Source organism: Chenopodium album, chromosome 8 (assembly GCF_948465745.1).
Source record: "Chenopodium album chromosome 8, dcCheAlbu1.1, whole genome shotgun sequence".
NCBI classification, from domain to species: Eukaryota; Viridiplantae; Streptophyta; class Magnoliopsida; order Caryophyllales; family Amaranthaceae; genus Chenopodium; species Chenopodium album.
In genome coordinates, this window is record NC_137841.1 from 11,084,532 (window position 1) to 11,106,283 (window position 21,752).

Genomic DNA, 21,752 nt, shown 5'->3' on the forward strand with positions numbered 1-21,752 from the left:
TGAAGTAGAAAGGAGTATAGTGGTGGAAGCTGTGGAATACCTGAACACAATGTTCAGGCCAGCACCCTAGGGAAATCATGAAGCAGAAACAGAAGACATGGAGGTAGATGCAGACTAATTACAAAGACACACAGCAAATAACCACACACTGCCACACATAACCACTTAGGAGTGAAGAATGATATGTTAAATTTCACTTTTGTTTAGTTATTTTTGGGTACCAATCAATAGGTGGTTAGGTGTATTTTGTATGGTAGATTATTGAAACACACATGAAAGGCAGTGGTGGTTTAGTTCTAGTGCATTTGTAACAGGCTTTTTGTAGCCATATTTTCAAGTTAATGGAAGTACTTAATCACATGAATCCATCAGGAGATCATTTTATTTGTACACACAACCTTTCAAACATGGTTACCTCAACATCAATCACAATATAGTGATTGGTGGAGCTATACCTTTGTTCAAATAGTATTTCATAGGAGTCCCTTCATCATTTGGATTCAATTACAACACAAATAATGTAGAGCCAATGGGGACTGTTCAATAATAACAAAAAGGGGCATGTCAAGGGAACTCCATTACAAAATGTTCTCTACACTATGATCATTGAGAACATTTTTCACACAACAACCCAAACACCCAAATCAAGAAACCATAAAAAGGATCATCATTTAACAACCAAATTCCCATATGCCATATGCCATGATTACAACATCAACCAATCATTATCCAACTCATAAAATGCATCATTAGCCAACTCATAAAATGCATCAACAAACCATCAAACACCCAAAAACAATGTATCCAACACAGAAGGCAACCAAACCAGAAAGAAATCCCAGTCCTCACCAAAATCCAACATAATATCCAACAATCAAAGGACAGAAGCACCAAAACCATGTACAACATAGTATCCAACATAAAAAGGACAGAAGCACCAAAACCATATCCAACATAAACAGGACAGAAGCACCAAACCCATATCCATCGTAATATCCAACATAAACAGGACAGAAGCACCAAACCCATATCCATCAAAATATCCAACAGTAACAGGACAGAAGCACCAAAACCATATCCATCAAAATATCCAACACTAACAGGACAGAATCAGCAACACCATGTCCATCAAAATATCCAACATTAACAGGACAAAATCACCAACACCACATACAACATCACAGCACAACAACGCCACCACAACATAATCAAATACGGAGTATATGTGCATAACTTAACCACCTTAAACAATTCATGTCACAAGCATACACAATCAACTTAAAAATGAGACTCAATAACAAAAATTAATTAAACAAGTTAGGGTTAGGAAGCGTTACGAGTGCAGCTACTTAGAGGGTTGAACCGTAGGGTTCATCCGCTTCACATAGCACGTCACAACAAGAACAAAACAAGAGGGCACTTCTGGTTTCTTGGCTGGAGGTTCCTCATCAGAAGACAGCACAATCAACTCATGGTCAGGGAGGCCACGCATCCTTCTCAGAGCAACACGCGCGGCCTTCCTGGTAGCCTTAACTCTTGGGGGTGGCCTTTCCCTCTTATATCTAGGCTTAGTGGGCACAACAGCATTGCCCTCACCTTGCTCAGCAACCAGATCTACAACCATCTTAGAGAAATCAAGCGATTTACGACGGGACTCACCAACACCCTCCTCCTTCTTCGCTTTTTCTTCCTCATCGAGGCTTTTGAGGACTTGACCAAGGGCTCTGTAAGTGTACAGAGTACAGTACGGACCCGTCTCACTAGACTCGTAAAATTCACGAGGAAAAGAAGATCCAACCTCGAAGCAGTGCATGAAATTTAGGATCAAATTCTCCTCTCCCTTGTCATCCGTAGCCATATATGCATCCTTAAGAGGATCTAAGTTCAACATTTTTATGGAGGGACTCTGATTGAGAAAGAAAGGAGAAGAGCAGAGTAGATCTGGAGTGAAAAATAGAGAAAATCGGAAGAACAGAGGAGAGAGAATGACCATCTTATGAACTCTCCAGAACATATAGGGAGCATGAATCATCAGCAATTAATTGGGTAGTTGGGAAGTTGTGTAAATGAAGAGAGAGGAGGGGAATTGGAAGATAAAAGGAGGGAACAATTAGATTAGGTGAATCTGATTAGTTTAGGTTAAATTAGATTAGGATATTATAATGGTGTTGATTAAAAAATAAAACAATTATAATTAAGGGTAAAATTGTAATTTTGCTCTTTTTTTTATACTAAAAATAGAAACAAAATGGAAAGTTGCACATAACCCCGAGCGGACAAAAAGGGCAAAAGTTGAAAATAACTATTAACGGACGTAGTATATAATTAGTCCGGTATTTGGGCAGTTAAGTTTTCACCCATCTCAGAGAGTGTAATGTATATGTAGCAGTAGGCCAGTAGCCACCTAAATTTCAATTTCCGATTCTAATTTCAATTTGAGTAGTGAGTCCCTGAAAATCAAGCATTCAACAATGGCGAATCAACTCTACGGCCACCAAAAACAATCCTCCAGCATCTACAATTCCTCTTCAAGATCCGCCATTGATGCATACCATCCAGAACAACAACAACAACCATCTTCCCTTCGAACCTCTTCTCGCTACCTCTTCGACCCTCACTCTCTCTCCTGTGACCCTCCTTCCTCTTTCTATCGAACTACTCCTTCCGATTCTCATCCTCTTCGCTACTCCTCCTCTGACCGCCACTCTCTCTCCTCCATTGACAACCTTGGACTCACCTCTGCTGCTTCCAGAATGTACGTTCCTACTGCTACTTCCACCTCTTTGTGGCCTTCTTTCGACGCTTCTTCTACTCTCAGTAAGCGCCCTTCTAAAGGTTAGCAATCATATCTTCTTTAGATCTTGTCTTCAATTTTGAGCATTGTTTAGGGCTTTGAAGTTGTACCACATTCAATGGCAATGGCAACTGCAATTACAATTGCGGAAATTGAACTTCGACAATAATTAGCTTTGAAATTTACTTGTATTAATGTTTTTGTGTTTGTGAAGCTATTGCTTAGGTTGAAAACTTGAAACGATGAATGCGCTTTTTTGAATACCTTGATAATTCATCATAATTTTAGTCTTGAAGTAGCTGGAAGTAGCTGGAATGCCCCTTTTTTTTAATGTGTATGTGTATATGTAATTACTGGATTGATGTTGAACATTTTATGTATGCAGTAATTCATAGGTTTGTCAATCTTATTGCTTATTGGAGCTTTGATGGTGATTTAACTATGTTGGGAACGTTGTTGGGTAGAAGGTTTAGTTTAGGTTTTCGCTGCTTTTATCTCTTTGGTACAATTGGTATAATGTATTTATTAGTAAATGGTTCACTTGTGTTAGCCCCTGTCTCAAGTTACTTGCTCCAGCTGACTTTACACAGTCTCCTGAATACATTGACCATGAATTATTTTGTTTTATGTAACATTATAAAGTAAAAATTGTCATAATTTGAAAATAAATGCTGAAATAACTTAGATCATATGGAGTAAGTAATTTAGTATAGACATTCTCTTTGGGAGTTGTGTTTTTCTTGCTGGTTAGTGTGGTCACTAGTTCTTTCTATGAACCTTTTAGGTGTGGAATGATATGTTATTTAAAGGATTGCAGTTTCTTTTTTGTGATTGTTAAGTGTGTACAATGACTACAATTATTCTCTACTTAAATATAGGTTCGTCAAGGTTTCCCTTCATCTAGATTGGGAAGATTTACTTTATATGTTTGAAATCTGAACTTTAATGCTAAGATATGAACCATATTTCAAGTGGAAAAAGAAAAAAATGGTTGCCTGATCCCTAAATCAAATGGACCCAAAACCAAGTTCCGTAATAAACTGATTAAACAAGTAATCGCTTAGAATGTTTGTTGCACAAGAATAAGAATGGGCGTCTTATTTCCCGTGGTTGGTATTTTATGCTAAGTTTGTATTTTTACATCCGTGGTTGTCTTGTGGTGTTATAAAACCTTCCATCTATGAGTTATATATGGGGCTGTAATAGATTGGATGAGTGGAAAGTTGCTGTCTCCTCTTTGGCTCACATCAGATTTATGGCTGAATAACACTAGGTGTTAGGTTATGTTAAATGGGCTAAGGTACCTATTCATTATACAGGTACACACTTTGGTCAAAACCCAATGTGAAGAATGCCGTAACAATGTCTATTTTGGGGCCTTGGGGGATAACTTCATGAAATGATAATTTAATTATATAGTTAGAATTGGAGAACAAAATTTGCTATGAAAAATTATATAAAGAGGATTGAGCCATGGCTATGTTTCTGCCAATTGTCATTTTCTCTATGTAACATTCATAGATGGTTATATTCAAGGTGAGATATTACAGTGTTTGTTGCTTGCAGGTAATATTGTGTTTTTAGACTTTTAGGCTTAGTGATAAATTAGAGAGATAGGGGTATACGTTAGAATCTTGAGGCTTTATACTTATTTAATGTGAAACTAATTACATGGAGTGCCAATTTAATGTCTAGAGTGAGTCAAATGAAGATGTATACAGTGCAACTGTAAGGAATTCCCATCAGTTAGCTCTATAAGTACTTGATTCGGTTCTACACAAGAATAGAGATATTTACCAATATATCAATCACGATAAGTGTGGGTGGCTCAAATCAAGAGTTGCAAGTGGAATATGGTGTGACTGTAGCTCAGCTTTATGATTGTAGGAAAAATCTTTTGGATGACTATTAGTCTAGCATGGGACCATGGGTTGATTGTTGAGTGAAGCACATACATATGTCAGAGATGGATGTATGGGATAGAAATCTTAATGTAGATATTCAGTGTAAGGTTTAAGATGTGGATAGGTGGAGTAAGTATGAAAGCACTTATGGAATTCATAGAATTGAATGGAAGAAGATGATCTTTGTCGGCAACCACCAGAGATAGAATCTTTGGTAGGGGTGAGCAAACCGGGTACCCGGTCAAAATTTTAGGACCCGAACTTGGAATTGGTTGGAACCGGGTCCTAAAATTCGGAACCGGAATTGGAATTGGTTCAACCGGGTCCTAAAATTTAGGAATTGGAATTGGAACCACCAGGTACCGGTTCCGGTTCCGGGTACCCACTTATGTATGTAATTTTAAAAATATAATACAAATTATAATTTTATTTTAGTTAGGTTCATTTTTAGCATTTAACACTTATATTTATATGTGCATTAAGCTATTTGTAATTATGTTAGGTATTAATAATACTTTTTTATTTTACAAATTAGATACATTCAATGTATTTTTATTATTTAAATTTAATTTAGTTTAGTATATATTGGGTAACCGGGTACCCAACCGGTTCCGGGTTCAAAAAGTTGAGAATTGGAATTGGAATTGGTTATAACCGGGTCCTTAATTTATTACCCAGAATTGGAACCACCGGGTCCAATTCCGGTTCCAGACCCGCCAGTTCCTAACCGGTTCCGGTTCCAATTCCGGGTACCCGGAATTTTTGCTCACCCCTAATCTTTGGTAGATGTGTTAGCAGATCTCACGTTGAAGATGCTTGAAGGGATTTAAAGGAGGGGAAAAAGGGGCTAAATGATCGTAATGTTGAAGATGCTTGGTGGGAATTAATGAAAATGCAGATATTGTCTCCCTGTTGTATCATTGCTCGGATTAAATATGGTGTAATCTGATGACATTGGTGAACCAGGTGCTTATTCCATGTCATTGTAGGTGTTGTGCTGTATTGCCACAAAAATGGCAGAAAGTTTGATGTGGGTGTGACATTGCTTATAAGTTTTTCCTCAAGCTATTATTTGGCAGATTGACCATATTAATGCCTCTCTTAGATATGAGTTGGGAAGAAATCTAAAAATTACTTAGTGAGTTTGCAAAAGTTTCTAGGCTTTTGGCGGATGGTGGTTAGGTCCTCTGTTACATGGAATCGACATTTCCCCCCTCCATATCTCTGTCGACCTTACCCTGCACGGGTATGAAATCAGGGTCCGAACCAACTTTTTACACTCGGACATGACATTGAAGAAAAAAGAGAGAATTAAGTTCAAAGCTTTGCAACTTTCAATGGCTTCTTCCCGACATTTCTAAGTTTTTCTCTCTTTTTTTCTCATGTGCATGTGATAAAAGTATCTTAGTTTTTTATCTCTCCCCTCTCTCGTTCACATAGCCACTCGTAAGTCACTTTAAAAGTTTTTTATTTTTATTATATTATTTATTTATTTATGCTAGTGGTGGCTAGGTTTTTGATTCATTATGTGAGTGGACTTAAATCTAGTCAACAACTTTAGTCCTCTTTTACTCCATTTTATTTTGTTAACTCATATTAAATGATAATTATTAGTTTATTACTATTATTTTTTAACGAAGTATCTAAATTTTTTTTATTTTATATTTATATATCTCGTACTCGTAACTGTGTTCGAAATCAGGACAGAGTTCCCGTGTCTTATTTATAGAAAATGCCTTACCAGACACTCGGATCCGTACCCATACCCGACTCTCCTAACTGAGTCCATGTAACATAGGTTAGGTCTTTAAACTGTAATGCTAAAATATATTTGTTTTGATGGGAGGTGTGACATGAAAACAAAGATAATCTTTAATGAAGTTGGTTTAATACTATTGCAAATGGTAATGTCACATGTTTGAGTTATTGTAAATTTGTCCACTGATGAATGTTTTAGCTTGATCTTGCAGTCTCTAACTCTAGCTAGAAATTATCTTGAGCTGTCTCTTAAGATTGCATCTGGAGTTTCTTGTTATGTTATCTGTTGATGTCCCTTACAATATGTAGTGCTACAGATGAAGTGTGTTGAAAATTTTCAAAGGATGATTTCCACCTTAGATTAGAGCTTTTGCAGATAATTTCTAGCTAGAGTTAGAGCTTTTTTATGGTTAAATTTCTCCCCACTTAGCTATAATAAGGGTTGTAGGGAGAACTGTAAGGAATAATCCTTTATGATATAGATTATGTTTCACGAGGAGATCATTAAAAACCACTCTTTTTACATTCATTTTGTCATCGTTGTGTAAGACACAAAGGCATGTTCGATTTATCTCAAACCTATACTTCGTAATGTGCGAGTTGTAGGTTGGAGGAAATACATCTCATTCATTTGGATATAAATAGCAGGATTTTAAAAATCATTCTACCCTTATAATTTATAGTTTGAATTTTGAAATGGTGCCAAACTAGCTTTTCTATGGTATATGCACTAAACGTCTTTCATGGGGTCTCTTGGATTATAGAGATGCTGAATGTCTATTGGGTGGTGTCAATGGTTATTCTATTTGTGAGGATTCTGCTCCTTTGGCATGTATATTGGTTCCTTGCCATTTCTTTATATTCCCTTTGTCCTCAAGTTATTGTCCTCTTAGCATTGGGCATGCATATTAAGATGGATGGTTCCACATTGCGTGAGGTATAAAGGAAGAGAGTGAGATAGTGTTGGGGCCCTTATCATGGGTTGCATGAATTAAGTGAGATGGATCTTCCATTTAAGGTAAGATGCTAAATGTTTGAAGACCAAAAAAATGCTATGTAGGACAATTATTAGAGAATAGGTGGTATATAATATAATAATAAATAAAATATTCTTACTCTGACATAGCGGACAATCTCTCTTTCTCCATCTCTCCTATATTCTGTAATATATGCCTTTTTCTTGTATATATTTAAACTTTTCTTATAATACAATTCTATCTTTTTTTTCTATCTGATTAGTTCTTACTTTAAAGCTATTTGAAGTTATATAGTAACACACATATTGTGGTTTTTTTGTTTATACTCATATTATCTACTAAAGCTCTCTACGATCATCCTGTTCTGGGTGCCCATATGATTGGGCAAAATGAGGCTTGGTTTGCTTCTGATTTTTTGGCCAAGCGCCCTAGATTGGAGAGTGCAAGCAATTTACCAATTTATCCACAAAGACCTGGAGAAAAGGACTGCTCGCACTATATGCTTACTAGAATCTGTAAGTTTGGAGATAATTGCAAGTTTGATCACCCTATCTGGGTTCCTGCAGGTGGAATTCCTGATTGGAAAGAGGTGAATCTTTGATACTTATCAAGTATATTATTTCTACTGTTTATTATAATTTAATACGCTTATTATATTTATATTTATATAATGGGTATTAGCATTGTAGTATCAGCCTGGCTAAATAATTTTAGAAAATAAAATAAGAGGGTGGTAACTTTATGCTTATTATTCAGAACTATTCAACTATAATTTGTGTAGCAATCTCCTTTACTCCCAACATTTAGAATTGTGTCAGCCAGTCAAAGACTGGATATGTTACATTATATTTGCTAAATTATATATTTTGTAACTATAACACAGTCCTATACTTTCTTCTTTTTCTTCTTCTTCTTTTTTTTTTTTTTTTTTTTTTTTTTTTTTTTTTTTTTTTTTTTTTTCTCTAGTGAGCTTATCCTTCTCGATTCAAGCTGTGCTTTGCTGGTTGCAAAATGTTACATTTGTTACCCAACACTACTTGGAGCATTGATAAAAATTCAGTGTTCTAGCAATATGATTCTCTTACATTTCACAATTATTCCTCCTTTCATTCTCTAAACTACGAGTATCAATTAGTGGAGGGGCATATTTAAGAACACTATTACTTTCTTTCCTTGAAAAATTGAAATACAACTAATCAATTAGGTACTCTAATAGAAAACAAAGGAAATTTTTTTTTTTTTTAAAAAAAGCATATGAAAAAGCTATATGCAAACCTATTTGTGATGCTATAATTTCGAATTATATCATAATAGTTGCTAATCCATTTTTTTCCGTAAAACCTTTTGTCTGACTAGATAGGAAATTCTTATGTTGCTTAATCTAGAAGTTTTGAGTTGGAGGGCATAAATTCATTTGGAAAATTTGTCTAGAATATGCCAACCTTTGCGTGATTAGCTCAAAATAAGTCAGGTTTTTAATTAACTCAAAATAAGTCAAGTTTTTAATTAACTCAAAATAAGTAAACTTTTAAAGGGTATTTTCTTTCAATAGGTCCAATGATCTACAACCTACTAAACAAGTCAAAGCAATTTTTAAATTTTTTTTTAATTAAAAGTTAATTATAATTAAATTAAACAAACAATTTAAAAAAAATCTTCAAAAAAAAAAAAATCCCAGTCACTCCCCTTCCCCACCGGTCCATCACTGCCACCTCCTCTCTGGCGGCGCCGACCCAACCCTCATCCATTTCCCCACTCACGACACCCCCTTCCCGACTCCTTTCTCGCTTCCCGCACCCTCACACCACCCCCTCCCTCAAAAATCAAACCCTTAAACCAACCTAGTTTATCTCGTGAGGAAGGTTCTTGATAGGCAAGTGTGATTCTTGTGAAACTTCAAAAAAACGACTTCATTCCCGTAATTTGTGCGATGAATTTCCGGCGAACTAGAGCGAAAGAGAAAGAGGTAGGGGTGAGCATAAAATACGGGTACCCGATTCCGAAACCGGAACTGGTTGAGACCCGGTGGGTCCAGACCCGGAACTGGTTCAACTGCGTTTGGGTCCGGTTCCAAAAACAAGGACCCGATTGCAACCAATTCCAATTCCATGTCCTAAGTTTTTGGAACCGGTACTCAGTGGGTACCCGATTAACTAGTTCGTTCTATGTCAGTTTTTTTAGACCATGAGAGTTAATTGGAGCTTGCAACACATGTTTTTTGTAAGCCCAATAATCCAATAATATACCGTTTTCTTACCCATATATGTAATGAATCCTATCTACCAAACCCTAAAAGTTAAACAATCTTTACCGCCGTCATACCTCACATTCACTCTCTTTTTCTCACGTAGTCTTCCATTCTTGCTCTTGCATCTCCTAGCTAGTCTCAGTATAATTCTTTTTTTTTTTCCTCTCTCTTTTCAATTATCTCTACAAATGTAACTAAATTAGTAAATGCTTACAATTAGATGAAAGCAAATGTGTATAAAATAACTCTGCTTTTGAGTTGTTTCTTTGATTTTTTTATTTTTTTTATTTTTATATATATTAATAAATCCACTATTATTAATGATTAACTAATTTTTGAGGTTGATTTAAGAGAGATGATTACATGAGATTTGATTTTGAAGTCAGAGATTATTTTTTGGTTGAAGCCATAGTGTCGTGATCCAATTAGATGATGATAAGCTGGGTACCCAGTTTTGGAACTAGTTCAGGGACCAGTTCCGAGTTTATTAGACCTGGTTAGGACCAGTTCCAATATCGGGTCCAAAATTTTTGACCCGGCACTAACCGGGTTCGGTTCCAATTCCCTTCAATTTGACCGGGTTCCCGGTCTTGCTCACCCCTAGAAAGAGGGAAGAGGGTTGGGTGTCAAGTTGGAGATTTGGGGAAGCGAGTAAGGGGAAAAGGAGAGTTTGGATGTTGTAGATCGGAGAAAAGGAGGGGAGTGGGGTCTCCGCTGCCAAGAAAAGGGTGGTCGCCGGCTGTAGGACATTTGGCAAGGGAGCAGGTAGGGAGGGGTGCTGCTAAACATGGGCAACGGGCCGTGCCATGCCGTGCCGGCTCCGCGGCGGGCCGTGCCTGAAATTGGCACACCCCACCCCACGGCACGGCACGGCCCACGTGCCTTGCGGGCCGTGCCGTGCCGGGCCGCGGGCCAAATCGTGCCACCCTTTTTATTTATTTATTTTTATTTTATTTTTTTTTTAATAAATGAAAAAAAAAAGAATTAAACGATATATATATATTTTTTAGTACAACTTAATATATGTGATTAATTTATGTTTATGTTAATGTTAATATAATTTGTTTACATTTTTTGAACAACTTTATTTTAATTTAGGTTATATAAATTATTTATCTAATTAATAATTATGTTTAAGTTTATATAAACAAATAAAAACAATTTTATTAATTTAGCAAAAAACAACAATGCATATAATAAAAAAAAAATACGAGTGCGATAATCCGAAAACACAAAAAATTGAAGAATAACTTATTTTATTATATGACGGTAGCCGGTACGATAATTTAATAATACAAAATAATTTAATTATTTTATTATATGGCGGGCTCGTGCCGTGCCGGCGTGCCGGCCCACGTGCCGGCCACCGTGCCGCGTGCCGTGCCCGTGCCAAAACTATTTTTTTTGTTCACGGCACGGCCCACGACCCACAGGTGGGCCGCCGTGCCGTGCCGTGCCGGTGGTCGTGCCGGCACGGCCCGTGCCCACCTTTAGGTGCTGCAGTGGATAGGTACTTTGAGAGTGTCGGGACTTTTTTAACAAGTTTTTTTTTTTTGTTTATATGATATAATTGTTGATTGATTTGTTTTTAAAAAAAATTAATAAAAAATAAATCCTAATTAATTTTTTTTGTGTGAAGAAGGACCGACCACATAATGACATGTGGCACAATTCACCGCAATAACCGGTGATCCCAAAATTAAGTAGGTCATGACTCATTTTAAGAAGATACTATGTAAAGGTCGATTTATTTTTAGTTAATCAAAAGGTTGACTAAAGTTTGGCTAATTTTTGACAAATTTTCCAATTCGTGCCAAGCTATGTTTCTATGCTTAGGTTGCTGGATCACATGGCATGTACCTATCGAATTTGCTTCCTATCTTACCTTTACGTATCTAATTGCTTTGAAGATGGAGTTTTAACCTCACACTGTTGATGCAATGACAATGCTATCCATTTACAATGAGTAAAAAAAAAAATGTATTTGACACTGTCTAATATGTTTGACAAAATCCTTGCTCTCTCCCTCTCTCTCTCTCTCTCACACACACACACACACACACACACACACACACACACACATGCACACATTTTACCACAGTTACATCTTAATATGCCTATTTCTTCAAGTTATTAGTGCACCTAAACAGGGTGCATCACATTGCTTCAGAGGTTGCCATCTTATTTGGAGGGGGTGGGGGGAGGGACCGAGGGACTAAGGGTTATGCATTGTTAGGCAGTTTAGGGTTTCTAAGTTTCTGGACAGCGTGACCTCTTTGTCTGTATTTGTTTGCTGCATATGATTGGTTTTCTAATGTGCATCATGGCGCATGCAAATTTAAGTACTATAACAATGAATATATCTTGAAATCATGATTATGACACAGACAACATGGATACATTGGATTGAGTTTTCAAGTCATTGCTGTATTAGATGATAACATCATAGATATTGCTATACATTACTGTTGCAGATTTTCGGTGAATTGATGCAATCATATTCTGATTTCTCGTGGCACCAGAGAACCACTGTAATAAAAAAGAGGAGGTGGGATTATGGCCTTCATTAATGATAGTATAAGTAGTATTGGCTTTTCAGTATGATGGTGCAATTGGCCTATCAGCTTCGGATTCAAGGATGGACATGACTAAAAATGCGATAAATATAAAGGATGGACATGACTAAAAATGCGATAAGTATAAAGGATGGACATGACTAAAAATGCGATAAATATAAAAATACGATGAATATAAAGAGGAGGTGGGCTTATGACCTTCACTAATATTTATGTAGGTTAGCTATTTTGGGATAGTTGAAGTATGATCAGAGAAGACATCATGATAAGGATGAGGTCTAAAAGGATTATTTATTACCTTTGTGGTTGATTGTTGTCGAAGTTATACAAAGGGGGTCATTGAATAACTCCATGCGTCACCTTCATTGAGCAATCTTTATAATATGTCGTAGGTTACTAAGCAATGATAAGTTAAGCACGGTTAGGGTTTTGGCTCCTACACATATTTAGGTTACACATTGTGTTTCAACATCGAGAATTTTGCTCATTGTTCATTTATAATTGTGTGACACATATGACAAATATGAACCTTAAAAGTCGTTTTGAGGTATCGGTGGAAGTCCTTCTTTTGGACCGTATCCTTTATGTTGGCAAAAAATTCTGTAGTTCTTGAGTTTAGACTCTCCACACTCTGCACTTGTGCTTTTGCTTCATGTTACCCTAGGTTGCAGCTGTTTCCTGCTGAGTGTTTTACTTGTTCGATATTCTCCACTATTATTGTTCAGAAGAGCTTAACCTATGGTTTTATTTTCTGAAAAACATGTCTTGCTAATTCCAATTGATTGGGAGTGCATCAATGATCTATGCACATCTAGATCTCCGAAAATGTTTTTGTTGTTTTTTCTAAGCTACATTTAGTATGAAATTACCTTTTAATATACTGAGTATCATATCAGTAGTCCCATTTCTAATATGCAGTATTTTTCTTAGAAAACATCTGTAAATGGCAGTTTGAAACTTTGAACCTTTGACAGTAAACCTAACTGTCAATTAATTCCTGCCCATCTATTTTTTTTCTTTTTTTTTTTAATCGCTAAAATCTATTTCTTCATTATGGGTGCTCTTGGTTAAGTGCCGGTTGTATGTGCGAGGGAGGGAGGGAGGGGGAGAATCTAATGTGACATGCACAATCTTCTTTCTTACCTATTCATGACCCTTACTTTTTGAATTCCTGATTTATAAACAAAATTTTTTCTTACTGTATGAAATTTGGGTGATTGGATTCTGAAATTAAACTTTTGTGATCTATGTCAATTGCTTGATGCAGCCTGCCTCAGTTCCTTCTTCTGATTCCCTTCCTGAAAGACCTGGAGAACCAGACTGTCCGGTATGTATAATTGTATATTTTCTCTTTAAAATGCCTTTGTGAGTTAATTTATGTGCTTCCTTACTCTTGCTATATTTTCAGTACTTCCTAAAGACTCAAAAATGCAAGTTTGGTCAGATGTGCAAATTTAATCATCCGAAGGATAAACTGGTAGGAAAATAGGCTTACATTGTTTAATTTTGTCAGACTATTACTGTTGGTGACTAATAGTTAGATTTTTTTCCCCCAGGATTCATCTAGCTGTAAAACCGATGATCCAGATTTACCTGATAGACCATCTGAGCCTGTTTGTTCGGTGTGTTGCTCAACCATTTTCTGGCCATGACTCTCTTCTAGTTTTTGTCTCTTTTATTCTCAATTTTTTATATCTTCTACATAATATGGTGATTTTACATATGTGCTTATGTGAACAGTTCTACATGAAAATGGGAAAATGTAAATTTGGTACATCATGCAAATTTCATCATCCTAAAGATATTAAAGTCCCATCAAATAAACAAGAAGCTGGTGATGGAGTGCAGACTCATTCAATTGATCAGAATGGTAGTGATGGTACTGCTGGTGATGGAAATATAATCAAACCCACCTCAAATGCTGCATTATCATATAACTCGAAAGGACTGCCTATGCGCCCGGTTAGTCCAAAATGAAAAACTTTGATCTCATTTAAAGATTAGACTATTTATATGTTCATTTGTTTACATTCTGTTATGTACCAAATTCTCACAATGCAATTAACGGTAATTAAAGGCAATAAAAGGGGAAAGCTTGAGTATTTTGATTGATCAACAGGCTGAATTACAAATTACAAAAAATAGGCATAACTTTAGGCTATGAGTCTCTTAGTGACTTTAGGCCACTACTCTCACAAGGAACTTCACTCAAATTTCTGGATGATTTCTTCCTAACGTTAGACTACAATACTTATACTCAGAGCTTAGTTAATACACGTGACATTTTAATTAACTAAAATGGAAACCCACAAAAGTATGATTAAAGGAAGCTGTTTTCTTCCCCTATTTCCTCTTTAATTAGCTTTGTCCTGTTGCTCCTTGTTCCTTGGTTCTGTTGGCCCTTGCTGCCCCTTCCTTGTGCGCCTCGTATACACCAAAAGTGGTGGTTGACTTACGGTGTTGACCCCGTTGCCCCAGTTCATAACATCACTCCCCCCTTTGAGTTTCACCTTGTCCTCAAGGTGGAATGCCGGGAACCGCTGCTGAATGGCGCCATACTCCTCCCAAGTTGCTTCAAATTCGGGTAACTCCTTCCATTTAATTAAAACCTCAAGTTCCGGGGTCGTGCCCTGCTTCTTCTATCGTACCGACAAGAGCTCCTCCGGCTCGACGATCATCTCCAAGTCCGGAGACAATTGTTGCGGGATGAGGGGTTGGCTGGTGAGGCTCCCAAATGCGCGTTTCAGTTGTGAAATATGAAATACAGGATGAATTTTGCAATTGTTGGGTAGTCGGAGTTTATATGCCACTCGTCCAATTTTTTCCAAGACTTCAAATGGACCATGGAACCTCGCCGCAAGCTTCTCAAATGGCCTCTTTGCGGGAGATTTCTGACGGTATGACCGTAATTTCAGAAACACCAATTCCCCTTCTTCAAATTGCTCCTCTCTTCTACTCTTATCAGCGTTCCCCTTCATGATCTGTTGTGCTCGGTTGAGATTCATTCGAAGCTCATCTAAGATTGCATCCCTTTCCTCAGCCCTTCCTCTAGGCTGCTGACTGTCTCGTTCGCCCCTAAACGCCATAACTTTGGAGGATCTCTCCCATAAACAACTTTAAATGGGGCCATTTTGGTAGATGTGTGAGGGGACGTATTATAAGAATATTCCGCTCACGGCAACCATTCAGCAATGAAGTACCTGAGATATGATTCTAAACATTTGTTGACGTCTGGCCGTCGGTCTGAGGGTGGTAGGCCGTGCTTCTTTTGAGGTGCGTGCCTTGTAGCCGCAAGAGTTTCCTTCCAGAAGGTACTTTTGAACACACGGTCTCAGTCGGAGACAATGGACAAAGGAAAACCATGGAGTCGAACAACCTCCCTCACGAAACAATCGGTCACTTTGAGCGCGTTAAAGGGGTGTTTTAGCCCAATAAAGTGGCCGTACTTTGACAACCGATCGACAACCATCGTCACGGTGTCAACCCCTCGTTATAGCGGTAATCCCTCCACAAAGTCCATGGAGATGTCTTCCCAAATCGCCTCGGGAATCGGAAGTGGTTGAAGCAACCCGAGTGGATTCTTGGTGGTGGATTTATTCCGTTGGCAAACTTCGCATTCTCTGACATGCCTTCCGACAGCCTTCCGCATCCCAGAACCAATCGGCGGAGAGTCGGAGATATGTTTTGATCTCTCCATCGTGGCCTCCCACTGGTGTATTGTGGTACTCATGTAAGAGTAGAGGGATGAATTTAGAGTTACTGGGCAAGACAACCCTGTTCTTGTAGAAAGCTCGATTCCCTTCAAGGTGGAAACCCTTAGGCCCACCCTTTCCTTCTTTCAAGCCCACTAGGATATTGCCCAACCATTTATCTTATGCCAGCACTTTTTCCAATTCGACCCAGTCCATAAATTGTGAATGAACCATAATTTGTAACTTAGCCCTTCAGAACTCACCATCTCCTTCACTCCCCTGCTTCCCTTTTCGCGACAGAGCATCAGCAACTCTGTTCGCAGCTCCGGGTTTGTAGTGGATTTCGAAGTCGAATCCCACTAATTTGCGAAGCCATCTTTGATATTCGCTCCCCACCTCACGCTGTTGTATCAAGAACTTCAAACTTTGTTGGTCCGTTCGAATCACGAACTTCCTACCCAACAAGTAATGTCACCACTTAGTCACCGCAAGAGCTATGGCCATGAGCTCCTTCTCGTAGATGGACCTCCCTTGAGCTCGGACTCCCAAAACCTTGATATAATAAGCTATTGGGCGCCCCTTTTGCATCATTACCGCTCCGAAGCCAAAGCCCGAGGCATCGGTTTCCACAATAAATTGCTCCCGAAAGTCGGGCATCGCCAATATCGGCGCGGTAGTCATGGCTGCCTTGAGTCTATTGAAGGCATGTGTGGCTGCCTCCGTCCAACCATACGAGTCCTTCTTTAATTGTGAAGTCAAGGGTTCCGCAATTTGAGCGTAGTGATGCACAAACTTGCGGTAATACCCCGTAAGTCCCAAGAATCCCCGGAGTTCCTTGAGATTCTTCGGCACCTCCCAGTCAAGAACCGCCTTAACCTTCTCTTGATCCATAGCAACCCCGTGCTCGGATATTACATGACCTAAATAGGCCACCTCCCTCTCACCGAACTCACATTTTTATTCCAATTAGCGTAGAGGCTATGCTCCGCTAACTTTTGCAACACTAATTTTAGATACTCTCGGTGCTCCTCACACCCCTTACTAACAATAAGAATATCGTCGAAGAAAACCAAGACGAATTTCCTCAAAAACGGCCGAAATACATCGTTCATTAACGATTGGAATGTCGCCGGAGCATTAGTAAGCCCAAAAGGCATTACTAAAAACTCATAGTGCCCCTCGTGGGTCCGAAATGCGGTTTTGTGTGTATCTTCCGGCCTCACTCGTATTTGATGGTACCCCAATTTCAAGTCTAACTTCGAGAATATTTTTGACCCGTGCAACTCATCTAATAACTCCTCAATCACGGGAATAGGATATTTATCGGGGACAGTCTCCTTGTTCTGATAATCCACGCAAAATCTCCATGACCCGTCTTTTTTCTTGACTAAGAGCACCGGGCTAGAGAACGGACTACTTGACGGGGTGATGATCCCGGCCTCAAGCTTGAGGGTATCTATAGGGCCTTACTGAAATTGGGTCACACCCATCCTTCAAAAGAATGGAGTGTTCATGGCCCCTTTGTGGTGGAAGCCCACTAGGAAATTCAAACACTTGCTTGTACTGATCCAACAAACCTTCCAAGAATTTCGGTGGGCCTGATTTAGTTGGGCCTAGCCCTTCTTCTTCCAACTTGTTCACTTCCACCAAAATCCCTTGCTTCTCCTTGGATAGAACCCGTAGCATGGCTTTCAAGGATACTTGGGATTTTTCCAAGGATGGATCGCTGGTGATTGTCACCGGAGTACCCCCCACCCTGAATTTCATCACGTGCGTCCGCCAATTTGTGACCACCGACCCTAGCTTCTCCAACCATTGCACCCCTAGGATTACCTCCGCATTACCTAGTGCTAGAGGTAGGAAATCCTCCACCACCGTGACTCCCCCTTTTAGTTCCACCTTCACACCCTTACAAACTCCAACACCATGCACCTTATCCCCATTTCCCAAAGCTACCGAGAACTCTCCACCCTTCTCCACCTCGATTGCCGCGTCCTCCACCACCTTCCGGGAAATAAAATTATGAGTGGCCCCCGGGTCCACCATGACAACTACCTCTCTTCCCTTCACTACGCCTCTCAATTTCATGGTTTTAGGATTCGTTAATCCCACGACCGAGCAAAGTGACACCTCCATCGGTGGTGGATCGTACACCACTAGCTCGTCCTCCTCCTTGACTTCTTCCTCCTTCGCCCCTTCGCTCACAATTAACACACTAAGCTCCTTCCGTTTGCACCGATGGCCCACACCCCACCGTTCATCACATTTGAAACACAGTCCCTTTGACCGCCTCTTCGCCAACTCGGACTCCGTGAGCCGTCGGGTTCCTCCACTAGAGCTTTGAGCTGGGCTAGGCTGGTTCGGCCCACATTCATGGAGCCTTGAGATTCAGGAGCCTTGGCCAAGCTTTGGGTGGCCCATTGTTACTGGGTAGCCCGTAATTTTGAACCAACCCCTTATTCAGTGTAGACCCACCGTGGGCTGAACTTGTAATTGGGGGCCCACCACTAGTTCCTCCCCTCCAATTCATGACAGGACCCTTACTTTGTTGCACTCTATTCCGCTCTTCAATTCTATTGGCTATTTCCATGGCCCTCTCTAAATTTGGTGGATTAAGCAACCTCAGTTCCGCCTTAATCCCCTTCCTCAGGCCATTTATGAATTGACCAAGCATCAAAATCTCCGGAACGTCCTCCAATGGAGCCGCCAATTCTATGAACCGCCGGCGGAACTCCGCCACCGAACCGCCGCCCTGTGAAGCCGCCGCCACTGCTCGTGTAAGGTCCCCACGTGAGACGACCGAAATTCGTTCAAGACCCGTTGTTTGAAATCCAGCCAACCGTAAAACGGCCGCCGCTTCTGTTCCCACTGGAACCACTTAAGTGCTGCTCCGTCCATGGCAACCACGAATGCCTCCATCTTCTCTCTCTCGGTCAGGCGATAGAAATCGAAATACATTTCGGCTCGAGCGGTCCAGCTATCCGGGTCGGTCCCGTCGAATATTTGCATCTCCAACTTCCTACGCTTCCAATGACCACCGCCGCTACCTCCACCGCCGTCTCCGCCGCCACGCCAACGCCAACCACTCTGGAGGTGGCTGCTAGTCTTGCTCTTCGTACGACCGTTCTTTGACCGGTGTACGGATGTTTTCCATCTCATGCCGTGGGCTGCTCTCTCCCGTCAAAGGAATGGCTTGCGGAATTTGCTGTGGGGTTTGTCTCGTTTTCTCCATCTCTTCCTGCAACTTGGTGATCTTCCCACGATCAATTGCGACTTGGGTATCTACGGTAACTCTGAAGCGATCCAACTGATCCTCCATCTTGTCAATGGCGGCTGCCACGATCTCCTCTGTTTTCTTCCTTTCTTCGGCGATTTTCTGCCATTCCTCCTCCATGGCCGCCCTTACGGCTGCCGTCACAGCTCGTGAAAGGTTGTCATCTGGGGTTTGCAATTTTTCCACGATTGTAGCTATCTGAGTTTTCAGATCAGCTAGTGTTCCTTCCATGGCGTCCATCCTCTGCGAGGTATTGTCTTCCATTTTTTTTTTTATTTATTTTTTTTAATAGGGTGGTGGTACCGACGGCCGCAGGACCACCGCTCTGATACCAAGATGTTATGTACCAAATTCTCACAATGCAATTAACGGTAATTAAAGGCAATAAAAGGGGAAAGCTTGAGTATTTTGATTGATCAACAGGCTGAATTACAGATTACAAAAGATAGGCATAACTTTAGGCTATGAGTCTCTTAGTGACTTTAGGCCACAACTCTCACAAGGAACTTCACTCAAATTTCTGGATGATTTCTTCCTAACGTTAGACTACAATACTTATACTCAGAGCTTAGCTAATACATATGACATTTTAATTAACTAAAATGGAAACCCACAAAAGTATGATTAAAGGAAGCTGTTTTCTTCCCCTATTTCCTCTTTAATTGGCTTTGTCCTTGGTTCTGTTGGCCCTTGCTGCCCCTTCTTTGCGCGCCTCGTATACACCAAAAGTGGTGGTTGACTTACGGTGTTGACCCCGTTGACCCAGTTCATAACACATTCCAGAAGTATTTTATTAGTCTATTCTTACCATCTGCCTTTAATCAAATTGGGGTTGTAGAGATAAATAAACTTAGTCCCTTATTGTATTTGGAGAGATAAATAACCTTAGTCCCTTATTGTATTTGTAGAAAGAGTTTTTAATCGTCCATAAATAAAATAATTTGTCTGCACTTCTGTAGTTCCATGCACAAATTCTTACGTTAACCATCTGAATAACCTTTTGATTTAGCTGGAATAATTCATTCAGTTTATTTATTAAACCATAGTTCACAGCCCTCCTGAGTAACAATAAGCTGACTAGTCTTTGTCAATAAATGCTATATGATGGGGTATATGAATTTAGTTATAATTGTAGAACACCTACATGCTGTTAAATTCAACAAGTATTCTCATTTTCTTCATGAGCTGGATCAGGAATTAGATGAAGTGATTGTTAGGTGACGAGTGATTTATCAGTAGTTCATGTATGTCCCATGTTTTCTTCCTAAAAAAAAGTGAAAGGTAGAAATTCTATACTTGGCTTTGTGCCTGTTGACAATGTATTTGGCCCTGGTCTTCTCATAATATTTTAGTCAGAACTGATGCTTTATAGCCTACTTGTGACAGGATGAAGTTGATTGCCCATTCTACATGAAAACTGGCAGGTGAACATGACAGTGCTGATCTAGGTCTTTTGGCTTCAAAGTTTTGGTTATATTACTTACTATATATTTCTAATCTCTCTCAGCTGTAAATATGGGATCACTTGCCGATACAATCATCCTGATAGGAATGGTAATAGTTGTGTTTGCTTTTCTTTTTTCTTTAATTTCATCTATGCTTGAAGATTACATAGCAAGTGCTTAATATTGTGGAATTGCTTCACAGAATTGTTGTCTCCCTACTCAGTTATCAATCCCACTGCTGCAATGGTTGGCCATACAGTTTTTCCTTCATTAGCAAACTTTAATGTGGGGCTTGTCAATCCAGCTGCCTCCATTTTCCAAAGTCTTCAACCTGGGCTGGCTCAAACAATGGTAATTTCATTGTGCTTCTTGCAACATAATCTCTGTTGCATATTGAACAAGCATGATATTACAACATTGCATGCTTTTCATCAGTATATATTTGCCCTGTGCTACTATACCTTTCTACTTATTTGCTTCCATTCCACAGCGCTCTCATTAGCGATTTTTTAAATCTTTCATCCTTCTTCTACTTCAGGTGCACCATCTTATGTGAAGAAAAGATAGGGCTTAAAGTCTAAATTTATGATCTGAACCTTTTATTATTGTGTATTACAAGTGTTAGGCAAAATATGTGTCATTAGATCAGGGTAATATTGTCTATTTTACTAAAATAGAGAGTACTAACATCTTATTACCTGCCTCTCCCCCTCTCCCCAAGGTAAAAAATTGCTAGAGATTAGTTTAGAAAACAGAGTAATTCAAGCAGAGCAAGAGAAAATTAGCCAAACCAAAGATAGATTGTATTTCAAGTCAGAGTAACTACAATACAACTCCCTTCTTTTGAGAGGAAAGGACGCTCCCCAAGGAATATTTTCCACAGTAATTTTCTAGATGGTTTCCCCCATTACAATTCCCTCCTTAAATACCCAAAACTAATTACCAAACTCAGCACACAATACAAGGTCTAACAAACTTATTTCCTAGAATACCAAATTACCCCTCCCTGTAACTTACTTCCAACTCTCTCCAGCTCCTATTTCCATATATGGCTTCTGTTTGGGCCTTCTCCGAGAATATGTGA

The 21,752-nt window shown here is 39.3% G+C and overlaps 1 protein-coding gene across 3 annotated transcripts in view; it reads left to right on the forward strand.

Moving 5' to 3' along the window:
* The first annotated feature begins 2,370 nt into the window (after positions 1 to 2,370).
* The window catches only part of LOC145555832 (zinc finger CCCH domain-containing protein 37-like), a 31,923-nt gene continuing 12,541 nt past the window's right edge, over positions 2,371 to 21,752 (forward strand). The window contains exons 1-9 of one of the 3 annotated variants that reach the window (XM_081617550.1): positions 2,371 to 2,835; positions 7,778 to 8,022; positions 13,525 to 13,584; positions 13,666 to 13,734; positions 13,814 to 13,879; positions 13,998 to 14,219; positions 20,610 to 20,647; positions 20,731 to 20,777; positions 20,871 to 21,019. In XM_081617550.1, the coding sequence (XP_081473676.1) occupies positions 2,472 to 2,835; positions 7,778 to 8,022; positions 13,525 to 13,584; positions 13,666 to 13,734; positions 13,814 to 13,879; positions 13,998 to 14,219; positions 20,610 to 20,647; positions 20,731 to 20,777; positions 20,871 to 21,019 (1,260 nt within the window). In that variant the 5' untranslated portion in view covers positions 2,371 to 2,471. The remainder of the gene's footprint in view (positions 2,836 to 7,777; positions 8,023 to 13,524; positions 13,585 to 13,665; positions 13,735 to 13,813; positions 13,880 to 13,997; positions 14,220 to 20,609; positions 20,648 to 20,730; positions 20,778 to 20,870; positions 21,020 to 21,752) is intronic. The other 2 variants (XM_081617551.1, XM_081617552.1) reach the window with 2 other exon arrangements.